The sequence below is a fragment of the Loxodonta africana genome, chromosome 2, assembly GCF_030014295.1.
Source record: "Loxodonta africana isolate mLoxAfr1 chromosome 2, mLoxAfr1.hap2, whole genome shotgun sequence".
NCBI classification, from domain to species: Eukaryota; Metazoa; Chordata; class Mammalia; order Proboscidea; family Elephantidae; genus Loxodonta; species Loxodonta africana.
The window spans coordinates 117,631,030-117,655,419 of NC_087343.1; the positions used below are offsets into that span (position 1 = coordinate 117,631,030).

At 35.6% G+C, this 24,390-nt stretch overlaps 1 protein-coding gene across 10 annotated transcripts in view; it reads left to right on the plus strand.

The window, feature by feature from the left end:
* Positions 1-24,390, plus strand: part of FER (FER tyrosine kinase) — a 470,096-nt gene that overhangs the window by 83,917 nt on the left and 361,789 nt on the right. For all 10 annotated transcript variants that reach the window (XM_023547996.2, XM_003405006.4, XM_064274743.1 and 7 more), the window contains one exon: positions 512-611. In XM_023547996.2, coding sequence (XP_023403764.1) covers positions 512-611 — 100 coding nt within the window. The remainder of the gene's footprint in view (positions 1-511; positions 612-24,390) is intronic.

Consider the following 24,390-nt stretch of genomic DNA (forward strand, 5'->3'; position numbering starts at 1 on the left):
TAAACAATTTACAACTATATTTATTACATATTATTCTATGATTAAATTTGATAATAAACATTACTAAGGATTCTGCCTCATCTGGTATGGGAGGAGGGCCCAGGGTGAGGGGTGACACCATGAATTACTGCACTGAGTGACACCAACTGTAGTGATGCCACTGGATGAAATACAGCCACTTAAAATTTCTTTGTATAATTAAAATATTTTAATTAGTTTTTTTGAATTATAGAAGGTATTTTTATATATAGCAAATTAATTTGTTGTCACTGATTTTTAGATGGTGACAGCACTATTTTTTGATTTGCTCCTTTTTAAGAAAAATTCTCTTTTCATGTGCTATTGAATTTATTACTAAAACTAATGTTCCGTTTGTCTGTCCTTGTATATTGAAGAGCAACTCTGACTTATCTGCAGTAAAATACATGTCAGTTACTGCTTTGGAATTTAATTTCTGTGACAATTTAAGTTTAAACATTAAAAGATTTTCTGCATTTTGCTTCTTTAACAGGTTACAAAGACAGAATTGGAGAAATTAAAATCCAGCTATAGGCAATTAATAAAAGAAATGAATTCTGCGAAAGAGAAATATAAAGAAGCTTTAGCTAAAGGTATGGCAAAATTATGAAAAAAAACATTTGTTTAGTGGTTTCTATTTGAAAATTATATTAGTGAAATGATTCCACTTAGAGCAATTTACATTTAAAAAAACTCAGGTAAAATAGATTGGCTATCAAACTATGTAGTACATCTTCATACTTTTTTGTTTTAAATTATTCAAAGTAATTTTGAAATAAATTGAAATAAGTAAAATTATGTACCACTTAGAATGCAAGGCATGTTTAAATTTTTCTTTCTAGCTTCAAATTTACTTATTAATTAGTAATTATAGTAATTCATGATTAAAGAGTAATTAGTAATTACAAAGTAATAAGAAAAATAAAATTGCATTTATTTAGAAGACTTTTTTAATCTACATTTTACCTGAGATATATAAAAACTGTTATAACCACAAGATCATTTTATAGAATTATATTGTCTTCATAGCTTAATCTTATGTGTCTACATTGTTCTAGGAAACCCTGGTGGAATAGTGGTTAAGTGCTACAGCTGCTAACCAAAAGGTCAGCAGTTCAAATCCACCAGGTGCTCCTTGGAAACTCTTTGGGGCAGCTCTACTCTGTCCTATAGGGTCGCTATGAGTTGGAGTCGACTCGATGGCGGTGGGTTTGGTTTGGGTTTGGTTATATTGTTCTAAAATTTTCATGAGAACTCGTAGAAGTAGATGGAGAGAGAAGTATATTATTTGTGTTTTAAGCAGCTTTGTGTTATAGTTTCTTATTACGAGTTTTAACAAAAGTCTAATTTTTTAAATGTTAGATTTTAGTAGAGATTTAGCATAGATTATGAGCAGAAGTGTCTTTGGGTGTTGCTATAATTGGTGGTATTTTCTTTACACTTAAATGTGACTAGTCTTCATTTTAAGTTTCCAAAAAATTGTAAAAGTTTTTTTTTTTACTCTTCCTAGATAAATATAAGCTTTGTTAGAAACTCCATTTTCCTTTGGTTCTTTAGTTTACTTTTCTCTTTATTAGCACATTTTTTTCCTTTGTCTTTTACTTGTTCTATATTCTGTTGTTATTTTGTGAGGGAAATGAACAACTCCTGAATTTTGCTATATCCTGCACAGTGAAAAAATTTTTTGTTAGTTTGTTGTACCCAGTAGACTATAAACCCATTGCCATTGAGTCAGTTCCAACTCATAGCAACCCTGCAGGACAGAGTAGAACTGCCCCATAGGGTTTCCAAGGAGCGCCTGGTGGATTTGAACTGGCAACTTTTTGGTTAGCAGCCATGGCTCTTAACGACTGCACCACCAGGGTTTCCAAGTGGTACTGATTTGAAGGCAGTTCTACCTCCCTCTCTTGCATCCTCCTCTGCTTCTTCTTTTTCTTCCCTTCCCCTCACTCTCTCTCACTGTCCCTGTCCATCCCCCTCTGTTTCTCCCTCCCTCTGCCTCTCTCCCACTCTCTATGTTTGAAAACGAAACAAAACAAAACTTTGTCTCCCTCCCTCCCTCCCCCTTTTCCTCTCTCTCTGCTTCCACCAACATTTACTTCATGTTCACATTTCTTGTAATGTTTCTATTGCTTTTTTTGAAAGATATACCTTATGTTCACTGTTTTCTTATTTTATTTATTTTTCGTGTACTTCAACCAATATTTTGAGATTATGGTCTCTTTATTACTGTAAACATATCTTTTAAAATGCTTTTTTAGTTAAATTACCTAATGTATTTAAGTGGCATAGTGGAGGGACCATAGACTTTGAAATTAAATTGTTTTGAATTTAAATTACAATATTGAATGATTATTTCATAGATTTTCAAACTTCATGTAGCCAATTTTCATTCTATTGTTATTTTTGAGTGTATTTTAGATAATCAAGAAACATTTACTGAATACTTAAGTTTAAGTTATTGAGGATTCAGAACAATGTTTCCTAGGCATTCAAGGAGCTTAAGGTCTAGTTGATGGCAGAATTTGGAAACTCCAAGTCTCACCTTCTTTCAAAATTTTACTTTTTATACAAGGCATCCCATGCCAAACCGTCAAGAGTCGTTTAGAAATGGTTCAGTACATACTGTATTATTTCTTGATCCACCCAAATAACTAATTTTATAAAGTTCATTAATTCATGCCTGGCTGGCATTCTCAAATTAGTGCTCTTCATTTTAAATACCTATTTCTAAATTCACATAGAGCAAGTGATGACTTAATCCATCTGTGTTATAATCAGCTAATTTTTTTTTCCACACTAGTTATGTATCTGTTAGAGAATGATGAGTTAAAAAAAAAAAAGAAATATATAGTTACTCCCAAGTGTTTGATATCTATTTTTAAGGATATAGTTTATTTTTGTTTAAAAAACAACATCTAAAACTGATATCGCTATAAAGGCTTTTTTAAAAAATAGTTCTCATATATAAAGCTTATCAAGGACTATTCATAGATAGTAGTTGTTTATTGCTTTTTTACTTTTTTGGTTTTTTATTGCGGTAAATATATAGATAACAAAACACTTGGTATTCTGTGACATTATTTATAGTCATCATGTTGTTCAGCCATCGCATTAGTTGTTCCTGAATTTTTCTATCACCCTTAAAAGAAGCTCAGTGTCCCCTAAGCATTGTCTTTCTTTCCCCCTCTCTCCGGCCCACCCTTGGTAACCACTATTAAACTTAGATCCCTATACACTTAACTATTCTAGATATTTCATGTAAGTGAGGTCATACAGTATTTGTTCTTTTGTGATTGACTTAGTTCATTCAGCATATGTTTTTAAGATTCATCCATGTTGTAGCAGGTATCAGGACTTCATTTTTTTAATGGCTGAGTTAATATTTCATTGTGTGTATGAACTATATTTTGTTTATCAATTCATCTGTTGATGGACATTTAGGCTGTTTCTGCCTTTTGGCTATTGTGGATAGTGTTGCAGTGAACATTGGTGTACAATTACCTGTTTGCGTTCCTGCTGTTAATTCTTTTGGGTATATACCTAGGAGTGGAATTGCTGGATCATATGGTAATTCTATGTTTAACTTTTAGGAACCACTAAAATGTTTTCCACTGTGGCTGCACCATCTTGAAATCCCACTAGCAGTGGATGAGGGTTCCAGTTTCTCCACATCCTCACCAACATCTGTTGTTTACTGTCCTTTTAATCATAGCGATCCTAGTGGGTGTGAAATGATATCTCATTGTGGTTTTGATTTGCATTTCCCTAATTTTTTTTTAATGACTAATGATGTTGAGCATTTTTTCATGTGCTTGATGGTCATTTGAATTTCTTCTTTGGTGAAATGTCTGTTCAAGTCCTTTGCCCATTTTTTGATTGGGTTGTTTGTGTTTTTGTTGTAAAGTTGTAAGAGTTCTTTACATATTGTGGATATTAGGCCCTTGTCTATATATGGTTTCCAAAAATTTTCTCCCAATTTTTATCTTTTTACTTTTCTTGACAGTATCCTTTAATGAACAAAAGTCTTTTATTTTGATAAGGTGCTGTTTACTTATTTTGTCTTTTGTTCTTCATGCTTTCAGTGTGATATCTAAGAATCCACTGTCAAAAATTAGGTCCTGAAGCATTACCTTGCTATGTTTTCTTCTAAGAGTTTTATGGTATTGGATCTTACATTAAGATCTTTGACCAATTTTGAGTCAGTTTTTATATATGGTATAGGTCCAGGTTCATTCTTTTGTTTGTGTAAATCCAGTTGCCCCAGACCCATTTATTAAAGAGACTATTCTTGTCCCATTGGATAGATTTGGCACCCTTGTCAACAATTAGTTGATCATAGATGTATGGGTTTATTTCTGGGCTTTCAGTGCTATTCCACTGGCCTGTGTGTCTCTCATTATACCACTACCAAACTGTTTTGATTACTGTAGCTTTATAATATGTTTTGAGGTTGGGAAATGTGAGCTTTCCTACTTAGCTCTTCTTTTTTGAGATTGTTTTAGCTATTCAGAACCTCTTGCCATTCCTTGTAAATTTGAGGATTAAGTTTTCCTTTTCTACAAAGAAGGCTGTTGGAATTTTGATGTGGCTGTTGAATCTATAGATTGCGTTAACAATCTTAACAATATTAAGTCTGATTCATTAGCATGGAATGCCCTTTCATTTATTTTTGTCTTCTTTAATTTCTTTCAGTAATGTTTTATAATTTTTGATTAACAAGTCTTTCACTTCTTTTGTTAAATTTATTCGTAGGTATTTTATTCTTTTAGATGCTATTGTAAATGAAATTGTTTTCTTAATATCCTTTTCAAATTGGTCGTTGCTGATTTATAAAAATCTGACCGATTTTTGTGCATTGACATTTTATCCTACCTCTTTGCTGAATTCATTTATTAGCTTTATCACCTTTCTTGTGTAGCCTTTAGAGTCTTCTACAGTTGTCGCTCCTTACCTGCAGTTTTGCTCTCCACAATTTCAGTTACCCATGGTCAATCGTGGTCCAAAAATGTTAAACGAGCATGTAACATGATGAAATCTTGTGCCATTTTCTCCCCATCATTCACATAAATTTTATTACAGTATATTGTTATAATTGTTCTATTTTATTATTAGTTATTGTTGTTAGTCTCTTATTGTGCCTAGCTTATAAATTCAACTTTATCGTAGGTATGTATATATAGGACAAAATATAGTATATATGGGCTTTGGTACTATTTGTGGTTTCAGGAATTCATGGGGGGCTTTAGAGCATACCTCCCATGGGTAAACGGGGACGACTGTGTATATAGGATCGTGTTATCTGTGAAAGTAGATGATTTTACTTCTTCCTTCCTGATTTGAATATCTTTTACTTCTTTTTCTTGCCTAATTACTCCAGCTAGAAATTTAAGTACAATATTGAATAGCAGTGGTGAGAATGGGCATCCTTGTCTTGTTCCTTAAGGGGAAAGCTTTCCGTCTTTCTCCATTGAGTATGGTTCCCCCCCCACCGCCCCGCCCATCCTTGGACTTACAAATTGTTTGTGTCTTTGGATCTGAAGTGAGTCTCTTGTAGGCAGCATTTTGATTTGAGAATTTCATCAATTACATGTCAAGTAATTACTGATAAGGAAGGATTTACTTCTGCTATTTTGCTAATTATTTTCTACATGTCATATCTTTTTTGTTCTTTAATTCCTCCCTTACTGCCTTATTTTGTGTGTTGATTGATTTTTTGTAGTGTACCATTTTGATTCCCTTCTTATTTCCTTTTCTGTATTTTTTTTAAAAAGTTTTTTGTTTTGTCTTCTTTTTTTTCTGTTCTGTATATTTTTAAAGTTTTTTTTTTTGTGATTATTCTTGAGGTTACAATTAGAGTCTTAAATTTATAAAAAACTAGTATGAATTAATGTCAGCCTAGCTTCGAAAGTATGCAAAAGCTGTGCTCTTATACTTCTTTATCCCTTTCCCTTTATGTTGCTGTTGCCATAAGTTTCATCTTTACCTATTGAATACTTCTAGTAGCCAAAATTTATAATAATGTTTTTTTATGTATCTGTCTTTTAAATCATAAAGGAAAAGAAAGGGGGTTACAAACCCTGAATAAAATAATACTTAGAAAGTTCTGAGGGCTGACAAAACAAAAGAATGCTCCTAAGCCGATTCCTTAGGAGCTGCCAGTCAGGTCAAAACCCACAACCAAAATTCTTCATGAGCAAGGTTCATATTGTCCCCTCTCACATCAGCAAGCCACATGCTGTATGTGGGCCTCTGTCTCTGTGACTGCCTTTGAGTTGGGGAATGGAGAATGGTAGGTGGGTAAGTTAAAATGCCACAGTTCGGTGACGATTGCATTCTTGGAGTTGTGCACCCTCCTTTTTCAAGTTGTTCCTCCCCCATTAACATGAAGTCACTGCCTCCTCAGTTTCCTATCTGATCTTTTGAGTTGCTGTTGTCAGTTTGATCCCAGATAGATAGATCTTAAAAGAGCACAGTGCTCAAGGCAGATATTCTTTACTAGTTAGGCTAAACTGTTTTTTAGTTTTAAGAAGACTTCAGGGGATATTTCTGGTTTAAGGTTTAAAGATTGTCTCAGGGCAGTCATTTCAGGAATTCATCCAACCTTCATGGCTCCAGAAAGTCTAGAGTCCATAAGAATTTGAAATTCTATTCTACTTTTCCCTGCTTTGATCAGAGCAGGATTCTTCTATAGAATTTTCGATCCAAATGTTCAGTAATGGTAGCCAGGCACCATCCAGTTCTCCTGGTGTCATGACAAAAAAAAAAAAAAAAAAAAAAAATGACAAAGGAGGCACTTATTCATGGAATCAATTAGCCACATATTCCATTTCCTCCTCTTATTCCTAACTCTTCCTCCTCTGTTGCTCCAGTCGAATAGAAACTAGTTGTTGTGCCTTGGATGGCCACTTGCAAGCTATTAAGGCCCCAGGCACTATGCAACAAACTAGGAGGTAGAGCAGAGGCGCTAGGAATGTTATTAGGCCAGTTACGGAGTTCCATTCCAAAGACTGTAGTAAGTTGATTCTGATGTAAGTTGAATACCTTTTTTTTTTTTTAAGTTTTCATTATTATTGCCTTTTATTATCAGTATTTTTATAAATCCAATCTTTATTTGTCTTTGGGGTTGGAAACATTACATATAAATTTACAGATAACATCAGCAAATTATGCACTGCAACACTGTAAGTAGTAAATATTACTAACTATATAAAAAAAAGGATGGTCCTAAGTGTGGTTTACTGTAATTTGAATACATCTTAAGTGCGAGAATACCTGTACTCCATGAGCCATCACTCCTTCTTTTCTGCTTTCTCCTGGCCTGAGTAACCACTGAGAAACTTTGGTTTCTACATTTGCTTGTTCTTCTGTTTACATAAGTGAGGTCATACAATATTTGTCCTTTCGTGATTGACTTATTGCACTCAGCATAATGTCTTTAAGCTCCATCCATATTATAGCCTGTATCAAGACTTAATTTCTCTTATTGGCTGAGTAGTATTCCATTGTTCCATTGTATGTATGTACTATATTTTGTTTATGCATTCATCTGTTGATGAACATTTAGGTTGTTTCCAACTTTTGGCTATCAGGAATAGTGCTGCAATGAACATTAGTGTCCAAGTCTCTTTTTCAGTCTCTTTGGTATATACCTAGGAGTGGAATTTCTGGGTCATATGGTTGTTGTATTTTTAGTTTTTTTAGGGACCACCGCACTGTTTCCACAAGGACTATATCATTTTGCATTCCTGGCAGCAATGGGTAAGGGTTCCAACTTCCCCACGTCCTTTTCAACATTTGTTATTTTCTGTTATTTATTTATTTATTTATTTTAATCTTAGCCATCCTATTAGAGTGAAGTGGTATCTTATTGTGATTTTGATTAGCATCTCTATGATGGCTAAGGACACTGAGAGTCTTTTCATGTGTTCGGTGGCCATGTAAGTGTCCTCTTTGGTGAAATGTCTGTTCAAGTCCTTTGCCTATTTTATGATTACATTATTTGTCTTTCTGTTGTTAAGTTGTTGCAATTTCATATATATTTTGGTTATTTGATTCTTTATTGGATATGTGGTTTCCAAGCATATTCTCCCAGTTGGTAGCTTGTCTTTTCACTTTTTTTGTAAAGTATTTTGATGAACAAAAGTTTTTTAATTTTATGAGGTCCCATTATTTATTTTGTTCTTCGCTATTTGTGCTTTTGTTGTTAGGTTAGATAATCCACTGTTAAAAGATAGGCCTGACAACATTGCTCCTACATTTTTTTCTAAGAATTTTATGGTTTTCATTTTCACATTTAGGTCTTTAACCCATTTTGAATTTGTTTTTGTGTGTAGTGTGAGGCATAGATCTTGTTTTATTTTTCTGCATATGGAAATCCAGTTTTCCCAGCACCATTTATTGAATCAGCTTTTCTTTCCCCATTCAATGGACTTAGCATTCTTGTAAAAAATTGGTTGACCAGAGATGTGTGGGTTTTCGGACTCTCAAGTCTATGCCATTGGTCTAGTGTCTATTGTTATACCAGTACCAGGCTGTTCTGATTACGATAGCTGTATGTTTTAAAATTGGGTGTTATAAATTTTTTATTAGGTTTACAATTTCCTAAAAAGTTGATTTAGCCAGTTTTTGCCAAATTAATAATTACGTTAGTAGAGGAATGGATTTTTGGAGTTTCCGGCTCTGTTATTTTCAGTGACGTTTCTTAATATTTTATTTTGACGTAATTTTACCACAGAAATAGTGTGTGAAAAAGATACAAATTCCTATATGCCCTTGACTAATATTTCCCAAATGTTAATATTTTACCACATTTAAAATCTGTAGTTTCTAAATCATTTATGCCAAGTACTTAAAGCCTAAGTAATTTTTAAAATTGTGTTTCACTTTCATAAGAGTAATTCAGATACATAATTAAAAAGTTAAAAAACCAGTATAAGACTTAAAGTAAAATAGCAATCTCTTGTCCCTCTCTTCTCTCTAAAAGTCAGTTATTCTTTATGTGGTTTTCACCCTTCTGTCTTGGAAACTCTGATGGAGTAGTGGTTAAATGGTTCAGCTGCTAACCAAAAGGTCGGTAGTTCAAATCTACCAGCTGCTCCTTGGAAACTCCATGTGGCAGTTCTGCTGTGCCCTCCCTATAGGGTCGCTATGAGTTGAAATCGACTCGACCGCAATGGGGTTTTTTTTTTTTATCTTGGTTTGTATTGTCCCCTGTCTTATTTTCTATTCTCTCATAACTTATCCTTTTCCTACTGTCATTTTAATGGGTTTTTTGAAGGAGTGCTGATAAAGCTGTACATTTAATTGCCCATTCTTGTCATGTGATTCTGTACGTTTTATACTTCTATCTATATTTATATCTATATTCACCTTATATCTTCTAGCTTACAAAAAAACTGTAGAAGCACTTTTATACTTGTAAGAAAGAAATTGTTTTAAGTATATGCTCTCATTGGTAATGTAAGAAGAAGGAAAATAGTACTGGTAGAATTGGAAGAATAAAATAGGACAGTTGATGATAGTCTGTCTCAGTACAGGTGGTCCCTGACTTACGACGGGGTTCCATTCCGAGGGCTCCGTCATAAGTAGGTACTGACATAAGTAGAATACCTCATTTTTTTAGTTTTCATTATTATTGCCTTTTATTATCAGTATCTTTATAAATCTGATCTTTGTCTTTGGGGTTGAAAACATTACATACAAACTTACAGATATATTTTAATACATGCGTACATACATCAAAACTACACAAATCATAAAAATTTGCTCCAGTGATGAAGAAGAATTGGATGACATTGATGTTTTGTCAGTTGTGGTAATAACTCCACTTGTGGACAGTTCTGGACTGGATTATCCCTAGGAATAGGGGTGGCATTTCTAGTCAGAAAATTAGTGAGAGTTGCCTGTATGGTCCTTTTCTTTTTTTCTTCATATATTTTGCGGTAACATCTCACTGTTTCCCGAATCTGCCTATTACCTTTAGCAAAGCAATCAGTATATAGTTTCATGTTTTCAAGTGACTGAAGCCCCTGGTTTGGTTTAGAAAACTAAATCTAAATGGCAGTGTTTTGAACAGTAAATCATAAAATTGAACATCTGCGGGTAAACATATGAGAATAATAACATCAGCGAATTATGCGCTGTAACATTGTATTGCATGTAGTAAATACTATTAATAATAAGATGCAAAAAAAAAAAAAAACTCTAAATGGATGGTCGTTAAGTGCGGTTCATGGTAACTCGAATGCATCATAAATTGGGGCTACCTTGCACATGGTCCAGTGACTATTTTGTATATTCTGTTGATTGATTTTTTATAGTAATTCTGAGTTCATAAGTTAGAAGAAGAAACCAATAAAATTGTCAGTGGAACTTTTGCTTGGTACGTGGTAGAGCTACTTTTTTTATTGTTGTTCCCTTTGGATCTCATTAGCATTATGAAAGCTGCAGGAATTCTAGTGAAAGGAGATAATGTAAAACAATATCTTGATTCACAATAGAGAGAAAAGTAGATATTTGTTCATTAAATTATTGTAGTTCAAAAATCATATTAGTCTGTTCTCTTTAAGTTCATAATGATTCTCTATTTTTTTCCTGTATGATATCCATAAAAATACTTTTTCACATATATGTCTCGTATATTAATTTGAGTCCTGTTAAGAAATTGTAGTTAGGTAATTTCTTATAGTGTGTAGTTTTTTGAAAGATTCTGGAAGTTTATGTTCTACAATAGACAGGAGTGTTTATATCTCATTTGAAATGAAAATTTTCATATAAAATTTGAAGAAAAACTTATCTATTAAAATCAGTATATTGTTGTTTGTTTTTCTAATTAGAAAAGATTAAACTTTCAAGGCTTAATTCTTATTTTCCTTATCAAGATTTCCCAAGAAACTGCTACAAAGAATATCTGTTTATTTTGATTAAACCAAAACCAAACCCACTGCTGTTGAGTCTATTCTGATTCATAGCAACCCTACAGGACAGAGTAGAACTGCCCCATAGAGTTTCCAAGGAGTGCTTGGCGGATTCAAACTGCTGACCTCTTGGTTAGTAGCTGTAGCACTTAACCACTACGCTACCAGGGTTTCCTTACTACAACTAATTTCTGTTAGTTTAAGGCTGATCATACAAAACTATTATCAGTTTTACCATGTTATTTGTCTGCATTAGAAAATTAAAAATGACGACTTAAAATGCTGGATAGTTTCCCTGGAACTTCCTTGTGGATACAGATGATGTCTGCAAAATACACGATAAGGAGAATAATAAGTTAATTGACAGAAGTCTGTCTGATGTAAAAGTCCATGGCCTTAATAGGTTTGTTTCTTCCTATGAAGAGCATGAATTAAATAAAACTCAGTTAGTGATAATGAAAGACTAAAACATATTAACATGATTTTTACAGCTTTACTGGCCTTTAGCGTCATTTGCTCTTTTGACCAAAGAGTTGTCTCAGTTTATTGATTATCACATTTTTGGGTTCACTGTTTTTTTAAGAGATAGAATATATACATGCACGCCTCTGTTCATATGCCAAGTAGCACTTTTTTTCAAAGTAAGCTAACTTTATAAAGTTTAAGCAATATAATTTTGAATCATGTGACACTGAATGAAATGAATTTGAAAATGATTTTGCTTTAAATGTTTGAAGTTTACTTGGAGACATAATGAGGTATCAGAAAGGTTACTCATCTCTGTTATTTATTCTGATGTAGCCTATCTGATTGATTCTGTAGGGTTAGGATTACACTAGGGCATTATGTTTACCAAGCCTCCAAATACCCACAGTAGCATTTGTGGGTATTTCTAGGTGGGTGAACTGTGAATTCTTTTATGTTACCATATATCATATTCATGAAAAAGAAAAAGACAGGATGAGCTACTCTACATCACATGTGCTCACAACAGTCTTCGTCTAGAGAAGCTTAAAACGAGCTCACTTTACCCTCTTCTTTTTTAATCCCCATTATAACCCCTTTGCCATGGAGTCAATTCTGACTCATAGTGACCCTATAGGGAAAACAAACTCACTGTCTAATTCTTTCTGTACAAGAAGCAAAAAGAGTGCTAAGGCTTTAACAAACTCCCTGATAACTTACAAGTCCTCATTTAACCTAAGTAAGCAGAGTAAGAAGGTACCTGTTGCTTTAACTGCCAGGAGGTAGCTCCAAGTCTCATTCAAAAGTAAATTTTTCTGTAATTGGGAAATAGATTCTCTAAATTGCCTCTTCAGGCATTATGAATAATTCTGTGGTATTTTATTTTATAGCCAACTACAATTGATTAGATTCATTGAGTTGTCTCTTTAGAGTACTTTAGTTACGAAAACTAGTTTGCAATGAGTCCAGCCTTGAGGCAGATGGCTAAATTTATGTTTAAATAAACCCAAATTAAAAAAAAAAAAAAATTGATTAAGAGTTTTTTTTTCCCCCTAAGGCTCCTTTTGTTGATTTCTTCAATTTGAATCCACAAAGTATGCCAACTGTCCTTATTCAATCATCTTTAAATCTTGGAGTTTTTGAAAATCAAAATCATGCATAGATCATTCATGGAGGTCCTCTAGAAAAAAATTCTGTAATTCAAATTTGCCTTTTAGTTCAACATGTGGAAGAAATGCATTTTGGATGGAGCACTTGCTAAAGATCAAAGTAGAGTTCAACTTATGTTTGTTGATCATTAACTCTATTGAAATGATCTTGAAATGAGAGATTTTCTCCTTTTGTGGACCTACTCATTAAACCAGGGCTATAGTGGGCGCATTGGATAATCATTTGGCTGCTAACCAAAAAGTCAGCAGTTCGAATCCACCAGCCACTCCTTGGAAACCCTATGGGGTAGTTCTACTCTGTCCTTTAGGGTTACTATCAGTCGGAATTGACTTGACAGCAATAGGTTTGGTTTTTGTATTACTTTACTCATTAAACCATGATATATCATTACCTAACTTATGGCATGGGTACCTTTCACTGCGTGGAGTATAATATGATAGGAACTTTCCAAGGTCATAAAGAATAATGACATTCTCATTTATTAACGTAATTTGCATTGGGTTGAAAGCCCTCATGGTGCAGTGATTAAGCACTTGGCTGCTGAACAAAAGATCAGTGGTTTGAACCCATCAGCTGCTCTGTGGGAGAAAGATGTGGCCACCTGTTTCTGTAAAGATTTACAGCCTTAAAAACCCTGTGGGGCAGTTCTACTCTGTCCTGTAGGGTTGCTATGAGTTGGAATTGACTTGACAGCAGCAGGTTTGGTTTTTTGGTTTTAAAGCTGGGCAGAAATTGGAGTGAGAGTTGAATACCCTCATTAAAAAAAAAAATTAGCTGCTGAAATACTATGTGGGGTGCAATATGCTACATGATTCATTTATATTCTGCAGATGATTTCCTAAAAATACAATGAAAGCATAATAATTTATTTTGTCCCTACTTGGCTTAGTTTTATTAAAAGAAAAGGTAAGTTACATACAAAAAGATAAATTGTATCCTTTTGTTGATTTTCATGTGTGTTTTCTAGGTGAGCTTTTTAGAGATACTAGGTTTGAACTTAATTACTAGAAAGATCTAGAAAGACGCTGTAAACAGATGTGGAAGGTAAAACTGTAATCTTCCTATAAATTACCTTTTAAAATTAATTTAAATTTATGTTTTTATTTAAAAATATATCAATTCATGCATTTAACAAATATTTATTGAGTTCTTGCTATATGTCAGTTACTGTTCTGTGTACTAGGGATATTAAAAAAAAAAAAATCAAATCCATTGCCATTGAGTGGATTTTGACTCATAGTGACCCTATAGGGATATAGTAGATAATAAAACAGATAAAAATTCCTGCCTCCGTGAAGCTTACATTTTAGAGCAGAAGACAGCTTATTATTAAACTAAATGAGCAACATATACAGTATGTTTCATAAAACCAAACCTGTTGGTGTCGAGTTGATTCCAACTCATAGTGACACTACAGGACAGAGTCGAACTGCCCCATAGGATTTCCAAGGAACAGCTGGTGGATTTGAACTGCTGACCTTTTTCTTAGCAGCAGAGGTCTTAAGCACTGCATCACCAGGGCTCTATAAAGTATGTTAGATGATGAAAAGTACCATGGAAAAATGCACAAGGTAGACAGAGTATTGGGAGAATATCAGGTTATGCTTCATGGAAAAGGAGATTTAAAGAGTGAAGGAAATGAGGGAGTAAACCATGTGGTTATCTGGTGCTAAGGGTACTCCTGGTACAAGGAATGGCCAGAGCAAAGTCACTGAGATGGGCTTATGTCTGGGATATTAGAGGAGCAGAAGGGACTCCTGTGTGCATTGACCAGAGTGATAAAAGGAATGGGATGGAGGTATAAGATGAAGTCAGAAAGAATGATGGTGGGTGTCAGGAGAGGCACAGATCATGTAGGATCTTGGTAGGCTTTTTAAACATTTTGGCTTTTACTACAGGTAAGATGGGAAGCCATTGGAGGGTTTTGACCAGGGGAATAATAAGAATCGACTTGCATTTAAACAAGATAATTCTGGTAGCCTTGTTGAGAATGGAACCCTGGTGGTACAGTGGTTAAGACCTCGGCTCTAACCAAAAGGTTAGCAGTTCAAAGCCACCAGCCCCTCCTTGGAAACCCTATGGGGCAGTTTTACTCTGTTGTATAGGGTCGTTATGAGTTAGAATTGACTGGATGGCAATGGTTTTCCTGTTGTGGTTGAGAATAGTATGAGGGGTAGGGGAAGGATGGAAGTAAGGAGACTAGTTGTTTTCAGCCTATTGCAGTAATCCAGGCAAGTACTCATGCTGGCTCGGATCTGGGTGGGAGCAGTGTGGAGGTGGTGAGAAGTGGCCAAATTATGGATATGTATTACAAATAAAACCTTGGGGATTTGTTAATGAAGTGGTTCTGGTTTATGAGAGACAGTGAGAAGTCAAGGATGATTCCATGATTTTTGGCCTGAGTAACTGGTAGAATGGCATTGTTAGTAACTACAATGGAGAAGAATAAGGGAGAAGCAGTTTTGGAATATCAGGAGCATGATTTTGAGATTCTTATTAGACACTAAAGTGGAGATGTCAAGTTTGCACTTGTGTATTTAGTTCTTGAGTTCCAGAAAGTGGTCTTGTTTAGAACACTAAACCTGAATATTGGTTGGAAATTAAAGCCACAAGACTTGATGACATCGCCAAATGTGTGAGTAAAGATAAAAAAGAGAAGTGTCCTAAGACTGAGCTTATCATTAAGAAGTCAGGCAAATAAAGAGGAAATTGTAAAAAAAATCAATAAATCAATATCAGAGGAAAATCAGAAGAGTGTATTGTTGATGGGGGGGGTGTTCAAGGAGGAGCAAATGATCAACTACATTGAATACTACTAAAACTTAAGATGAGGACTAAAAATTGGATTTAGCAAAGCATAGGTTATTGGTGACTTTGACAAGAGCCATTTTAGTGGAGCATTGTTGTTAGGTGCCATGGAGTCAGTTCCAACTCATAGTCATCCTATGTACAACAGAATGAAACATTACCTAGTCCTGTGCCATCCTCATGATCGCTGTTATGCTTCACCCCATTGTTGTAGCCACTGTGTCATTCCGTCTTGTTCAAGGTCTTCCTCTTTTTTGCTGACCCAAGCAATACAGGGAAGAGCCTAAATGGGGCAGATTTATGAAATAATAAGAGCAAAGAAACTGGAGATAATGAGAATAGACAAATCTTTTCAGGGATTTTGCAGGAAAGGGAAGGAGAGAAGTAGGGCAGTGACGGGAAGGAGAAGTGGGATTAAGGGAAGGAACCTTTCCTCTCCTCTACTTTCCTTTTTTTTAATATTGGGAACAACTTGTTTGCTGATAACAGTGATACCATTGAGAAGGAAAAGCTGATGAAGCACCAGAATGACAGAAGAATTGCTGGAGGAACGCCCTGGAGTAGATGAGAAAGGATGGATCTGGTACCCAAGTGAATGGATTGGTCTTAAATAGAAAGAACAGTAGTTTTTTTTAAGAGAGACAGCCACGTTATGGGTACAGATTCAGATAAGTGGTTAGATATGGTAGTGAAAACTTGTGGAAGAAGTTCTCTTCAGATCACGTTTTTGTTCTTAGTGGGGTTCATGGGCTCCCTCTTTGTAGTCACGTCATTCAACACTCAAAATCACAAGGTATAAATCTTGAAGTACACAATGAAAAGTTTTCCTCCCACCAGTTACTCAATTTTGTCTCCAGGGGCAACCAATATTACCTGTTTCTTCTAGACATATCCTGTGCATACCTGTAACTTTTACACTACTTCATTTAAGGAATTTATCAATTTATTAGATAACAACTTCATAGTAGAGTACTTTATTAGGAGTTTGAGGTCAGTGACTGGTTATCCATGCTAAAAAATGGTGACCTCTGCACTCTTTTTCTTCTACAATTATATCCTCTGTTCCAGTGAATAAGTTTCTTTGTGGTTCATAACATTGACATTTTTGAAGAGTACAGGCAAGTTATTTTACAGAATGTTTCTTGATTTGGATTTTTTAATCAAAAGATTTGGATGATTTTTTTTTTTTTTTTTGCTAGAATACTGTAAAAGTGATATTGTATTATTCTCAGTGCATTATATCAGGAGGTACATGATGTCAATTTGTTCCATTACTGGATGTTAAATTGACCATTTTGTCATAATGGTAAATGCCTGATTTCTCCACTGTAAAACTATGATTTTTCTTCTCTTTGTAGTCAATAAGTACCTTATAGGGAGAAACTTGGAAGCTATGTAAATATCATGTTACTTTTTGCCCCACTATTAATGGTTCTTGCTTGAATAAATTATTATGTGATTGCCAAATGGTAATTTTTAATTTCATCATTCGTTTTATACTATTAATTTTCTTCTAATTAATGTAAGGAAGGACTTCTGTCTTGTTCTACTTTTTATTTACTGTTTATTTCTGTTATAATTTTGTTTTTTCTTACAATTTTCTCTTTTTTTTTTCTACTTCATGTCTTAGTTTTTAAATTTCTGTTTGTAGGTTGTTGGCTTTTTCATGTTCCCAAATGCTTGTTTGATTATGTTTCCTTCACTTTAGAATGTCGTACTACAGTTTTCTTCTTTGTTTTTTGGTGGGGGGTAGGTATTTTTCATCAGCTCGGTTGGTTGGATTCTCATTTTCTATTTTAGAGTAATTTTATGTAGATGAAGATTGTTTATGCTTCTACATTTCTGTGGATAGGCTGATGATTTGGTGTGGTTGTCAAGATTCGTAGTTTAACCATCTTCTGTCAGTGTAGTAACATATGGTTTTTTTTATTGTTTGTCTCTTTTAGAGGAGGACTGGTGGGAGAAAACTATCTAAGCGTCTTATATTTTTGCAGGCCTTTTTTTTCAAGCTGAGGCACTGACTTCCTTTTGTCCAGACTATTTTTTTGAGGATCCTTGTATAGCAAAAAATCTTGGTAGATAGAATGTAGGACTTCCCTCTGGAGCAAAGAGCAGGTTTGTTTGTTGTCCACTATAATTAAGATAATGTTTCCCTTTGGAACCCTGGCGGGGTAGTGGTTAAGTGCTGCAGCTGCCAACCAACAGGTCAGCAGTTCGAATCTGCCAGGTGCTTCTTGGAAACTCTATGGGGCAGTTCTTCCCTGCCTTATAGGGTTGCTATGAGTCAGAATCGACTCGACGGCAGTGTGTTTTTTCAGTAGGGTCAAAGGTCAGGCAGACTTACTGCACATTATAAAATATTTGTTTTCCTAATCTCAGAGTTCCTTGCCTGTAATGCACCTAACCTGCATGTACAGGTATCTTCTGGCCCTCTTTGTATCGTTTTGTTGGAATTTCGGCTAATGGTACCAGTACACATATGATGATACTCTGGCTACTGTCACTGTGAGTAAGACATTGTCCCGTCTCTGGCGTGGAAGTCTCCTGTCTTCTGCCAGTATCTAATAAACTGTGTCAGGCTACCAATTATGGTAAAATCTCATAGCCTTCATGGTTCTTCACAAGAATTTGTGTCTTTTGAATTTTTTAATAAAAATTTCTTCTTTTTATTTTTCAGGATACTGAGTTTTCCACCCATGCTTCTTTTTTGCCCTTCACAGTTTCCAAAGTTCTTTTGTTTTAACCGTCTCCTCCCTCTGATATATTACCTTTCTAAGACTGCTCCCTTGCCTTTTACAGATCCTTTTAAGTCCCTTTCCTGTAGTCAGTGCTGTGATCTACCGCTACATTCTTTCCAGTATTTTTACATGCAGGATTGACCTTCTTTTTCTGAGGGAAGTTTTAGGTCAGTCTTAGGCATGCTGCTAGCTCTTCTCCTCTCCCTTTAGTGCATTTTTCCCCCCAGAATAGCCCTTGGTCTCCATGAAAGCTTGCGGTGGGAAGGTGAGAGATGATTTACAGAGATTTGGTGTTTATTTTTCTACTTGCCAGTTCACCAGTTGCTGTTGAGTCGATTCTGACTGATGTCGACCCCACATGTACCAGAGTAGACATGTGCTCTGTGGGGTTTTCAATGGCTGATTTTTTGGAAGTAGATAGCCAAGCCTTTATTCTGAGGTGCTTCTGCCTATTAGTTACATTGAGGGTGTGGATTGTATATGTTTTTCTTTTTGTCCTTTACTGTACTTTTAGATAATTTGTGGGAAATTCAGAATTATGCTGCTACCATTATCCCCTCTGTACCCCCGTTGCCGTCGAGTTGATTCCAACTCATAGCGACCCTATAGGACAGAGTAGAATTGCCCCATAGAGTTTCGAAGGAGCGCCTGTTAGATTCGAACTGCTAACCTTTTGGTTAGCGGCTGTAGCACTTAACCACTATGCCACCAGGGTTTCTTACCATTATCCCAGCTGCCCAGTATCCCAGCTGCCCAGTATCCCAGCTGCCCAGAATTCCTCTGTTCACAGCTTTCTTACACTATATATTTGGACACGATATATTATTCAGTTTACAATTTTTAAAAGACTGTGGGTCAATTGAATTTATCATTGCATGCAAGGAAATGACACTACATAGATTTGAAGAGCTTGGTGTTTCAAGGTACAGTGAAACCTGTGAGTGCTGAAATTCGATGGACTGCCTTGTTTTTCTGGAACTTACAAGTTTTCCTCCTTTGACAGAAGGCAGTCTTACAACTTTTCTACCACTTGTTTTAGTGGAAAATATTTGAGTTTTCCCTCACTGACAGGTTTTAGCTTTACATAAAAAAAATTAAAACCAAAGCTATCGCCTTTGAGTTGATTGCAACTTGTAGCAACCCTCTAAGACAGTAGAACTGCCCCATAAGGTTTCCAAGGAGTGGCTGCTGGATTTCAACTGCCAACCTTTCGGTGCAGCTGAGTTCTTAACCACTGCGCCACCAGGGCTCCCTGCCTTACACAGGTTCTGGCTTTTGTAGGTTTTACTGTATTTATATTGAATTAAACAAACAAACAAACGAACAAACAAAAACTTCCTAAACTCTGCTAGGAGATATCAGAATCCCATGATTCCTTCCCACTTATTTCAGTTCATTCAACAGTATAATACCCTTAATAATGCTTGAGAAATATTTCTTGATTGATACATTAAATGTTCTTATGTCAGAGAATTTATTAAAAGTGGTAAAGTATGGATACACTTGTATTTTTTTTTAATACATTATAGGAACATGTGATCACACAGGTTTTTTTCAGTTCTCCTAACTCTATACTTTATTTAGCCTTTGCCATTAACCCTGAATGTTGATAATTTTCTGCCATTTGATCTTTATCACAACCCCATTAATTAGAAAGAGCAAATAATTTAAGTCCCAGGACTAAGCATTAGAGGCTGAAATTTAGATTAAATCACTTGCTTGGGGTTGCACACCTAATAGAAGGAAAAGCTGAGAATAAAACTGATTTAACAGTGTTTCCTTTAGAGCAAAACTGAGTAAAAACGGTAGCTTGTTCATTGTTCCTGCATATCATACTTGAATTTTAAGTTCCGTGGGGAAAAAAGTGTATTTGTACATATGCTCATTTTCTTCTTATACAGTGTGCCTAGAATTGAAATAGTGTAGTAATAAGTAAAAATTATGAAGTTGAGGAGGAATGTTTGGAGGAAAGGAAAAATATGAGAAAGTAGAATATTTAGTTAAACAAATGAAAGCATTGTCCTCTTGCTGGGGCTTTTTATTTGAAAATAACCACTTCTTACCCGTATCCCTCTCCAACCCATTGTCCAGTCCAATCCATGTCTGAAGAGTTGGCTTCGGGAATGGTTCCTGTCCTGGGGCAACAGAAAGTCTCGGGACCATGACCACCAGGGTCCTTCCAGTCTCAGTCAGACCATTAAGTCTGGTCTTTTTATAAGAATTTGGGGTCTGCATCCCACTGCTCTCCTGCTCCCGCAGGGGTTCTCTGTTGTGTTCCTTGTCAGGGCAGTCATCGGTTATAGACGGGCACCATCTTAGTTCTTCTGGTCTCAGGATGATGTAGTCTGTGGTTCATGTGGCCCTTTCTGTCTCTTGGGCTCGTAATCACCTTTTGTCCTTGGTGTTCTTCATTCTCCTTTGATCCAGGTGGGTTCAGACCAATTGATGCATCTTAGATGGCTGCTTGCTAGCATAAAAATTATCATTATTATTTTTATTTTAAAAGGAGACTTTCCACCATAACATCTAACAATTGGTAAATACTTGAGAAGTTTACAGTAAAAATACTTGACTTTCTAAGCTAGCTTAATGAGTAATCTGGCCTGTCTCTTGTAAATGTCAAACTTACATAATTGAGTTTTGCTAGCTTCATAATATTGTTTATGGCATGACATGTTATATGCACACTCCGTTATTACAAACATTAAACAGATTTGTCAACAAGTGGTGGCAAAAGAACTATAATTCAATCTCTTTGTGAATTTCATTATATGGAGGAGGAAAAATTGGATGTTTTCCTCCTTGTTAATTGACATGTAGAACAGTTCCATGCCCTGCTTCAGTGCCTCACATCATTAAAAGAAGAATACTGAAAGAGATTTATTATAATTCTGTGTCTGTCAATAAAAATTTATTCACTTTGTGCGCTTCACATTAATTTTAAGCTCAAATGTAGTTATTTAAAGGCCAAGAAAAAATAATAGTGGTTTGAGATATACTGAACCAAATGGCTATGTGACAAGAATCATATTACTTGTTTTTCGCAGTATATTTTTTAAGTAAAAGGAATTTTTAAAATTATATTTGCAATTTTGGTTTTCACATAGTGTTACCATTTTTGGGATTTACTTATATAATCTCTGTGGGACCCTAAATATTTATTCAGCAAAACAGGAAGACATATAATAGAATCTTTTCCCAAACTGTGATAACTGAGGATGTTTTTGAAATTCTCTGTTCATATCTAACCCATTGCCATCAAGTCAATTCTGACTCATAGTGACTCTATAGGACAGGGAAAATCTGCCCCATAGGGTTTCCAAGGAGCGGCTGGTGGATTCGAACTGCCAACCTTTTTGTTAGCAGCCATAGCTCCTAACCACTGTACCACCAGTGCTCCTTGTTCATAACTAGAAGGAAGGAAACAAAGGAGGGCGATTAAGGTAGGTAGGTAGGTAGATAGATAGATGCATACAAGCATACCCTATAGCCAAATGCACAAGTGCAGGTGAACTGTAGTCCAAAAAAAAAAACCACCTCCCAAAATGAAAACATACCCTCAAATTCAGTTTAATCCTGAAGCTATTTTTCTTTTCTTTTTAAAAAATTATCATTATTATTTTTTAAATAATTTTTATTGTGCTTTAAGTGAAAGTTTACAAACCAAGTCAGTCTCTCACATAAAAACTTATGTACACCTTGCTACATGCTCCCAATTAGTCTCTCCCTAATGAGACAGCCCACTTTCTCCCTCCACTCTCTCTTTTCGTGTCCATTTCACCAGCTTCTAACCCCTTCTACCCTCTCATCTCCCCTCCAGCCAGGAGATGCCAACATAGTCTCAAGTGTCCACCTGATCCAAGAAGCTCACTCCTTACCCGTATCCCTCTCCAACCCATTGTCCAGTCCAATCCATGTCTGAAGAGTTGGCTTCGGGAATGGTTCCTGTCCTGGGGCAACAGAAAGTCTGGGGACCATGACCACCAGGGTCCTTCCAGTCTCAGTCAGACCATTAAGTCTGGTCTTTTTATGAGAATTTGGGGTCTGCATCCCACTGCTCTCCTGCTCCCGCAGGGGTTCTCTGTTGTGTTCCTTGTCAGGGCAGTCATCGGTTATAGACGGGCACCATCTTAGTTCTTCTGGTCTCAGGATGATGTAGTCTGTGGTTCATGTGGCCCTTTCTGTCTGTTGGGCTCATAATTACCTTGTGTCCTTGGTGTTCTTCATTCTCCTTTGATCCAGGTGGGTTCAGACCAATTGATGCATCTTAGATGGCTGCTTGCTAGCATAAAAATTATCATTATTATTTTTATTTTAAAGTAATAGATTCTGCCTTGGATATTTTCAAAGGAATTTAACATTTTTCTGAAATGTTGATGATCACTGATAAAAAAAAAATTTTTTTATTGATAATTAGAGTTTGGCTATAATAGTTATGGATTGAATTGTGTCCCCCCAAAATGTGTGTCAGCTTGGCTAGGCCATGATTCCCAGTATAGCATGATTGTCCACTATTTTGTCACCTGATGTGATTTTCCTATTGTAAATTCTACTTCTATGATGTTAATGAGGCAGAATTAGAGGCAGTTGTATTAATGAGGCAGAACTCAATCTACAAGATCAGGTTGTATCTTGAGTCAACCTTTTTTGAGATATAAAAAAGAGGACAAAGCAGAGAGACAGGGGGACCTCCTACCACTAAGAAAGCAGAGCTGGGAGTAGAGTGCATTCTTTGGACCTGGGGTCCTTGTGCTGAGAAGCTCCTAGACCAGGGGGAGATTGATGACAAGCTCCTTCGCCCCAGAGCTAACAGAGAGAAAGAACATTTTGCTGGAGCTAGCACCCTGAATTCAAACTTCTAGCCTTCTAAACTGTGAGAGAATAAATTTCTCTTTGTTAAAGCCATCCACTTGTGGTATTTCTGTTTTAGCAAAAAAACCAAACCACGCCTGTTGCCGTTGAGTAGATTCCAACTCATAGTGACCCTATAGGACAGAGTAGAACTGCCCCACAGAGTTTCCAAGAAGCGCCTGGTGGATTCAAACTGCCAGCTTTTTGGTTAGCAGTCAGAGCTCTTAACCACCACACCACCAGGATTTCCTCTGTTATAGCAGCACTAGATAGCTTAAGACAATAGTCTTCTTCAAGTTCTTTGCCATCCACTGTGTCTGGTAAAGAAAAAAAATATATATATATCTGGGAATTCATAATTTTCTGATCTTATTTTGGATTATAAAACATAGGAAGCTGAGCCTGTGTATTTAATGAATCATTCCGGACTAGCTAGAAAGACAGATGGGTAGTATGCAGTTTAAAAATCAGTATAAATAGGGGGACAGATGGTGGTTTAAATATCTCCATGAAAATGTTTGTGTGGAGAGCTTGACTCCTGAAGTTATACTAAAAAAAATTTAAGGAATTAATTAGGAGTAATAAATATAAAAATAATATTGTTCAAAGTGACGTAAAATACGGAATTCACTGAATTTACTGGTTATACCTTTCGAACTGACAATAAAAATTAACAAGCCTCAGAATGTAATAATTAGTAAATACTCTTACCTGGTTAACTGTATGTCTTATTTTCTTATTATGAACATGTAAGCTAGAAAGATTCTTTATCACTTAGAATCAATTTATCTGGGTAATTATAGATGACCTTCTGCACCATCTTTTGTAGTCAGAATTTGATTTCAAGTAACAGACCTCAGAGTAGTTTAAAAGAATGGTGAATTAAAAGAGAAAGAACCAAAGAAACAGGCCTCAGAAAGGGGCAGGAACTAGGGCTAGTCTGGTAGCTTCTGCAGCAGAAGATTTTGGACTTTCACTCTCTTCTGCCATTATTGTGACTTAGCTTGCTTCCAAAAGATTGGTTCCTATTTGGTCAGGTATGCAACTTGGATCTTACATGTTACCTTCACATAGAAGTCAACTTTTCCACTTTGGAAATCAATTTGGTGCTTCCTTAAAAAGCTAGAAATAGAACTATCATACTCCACTCCTTGGAATATACCTTAAAGAAATAAGAGCCTTCACAGAAACAGATATATGTACACCAATGTTCATTGCAGTACTGTTTACAAGAGCAAAAAGATGGAAGCAACCAGAGTGCCCATCAACGAATGAATGGATAATAAATTATGGTGTATTCATACAGTGGAATACTACACAACGATTAAGAACAAAGATGACTATGTGAAACATTTAATAACACGGCGGAATCTGGAAGGCATTATGCTGAGTGAAATTAGTCAGTTGCAAAAGGACAAATA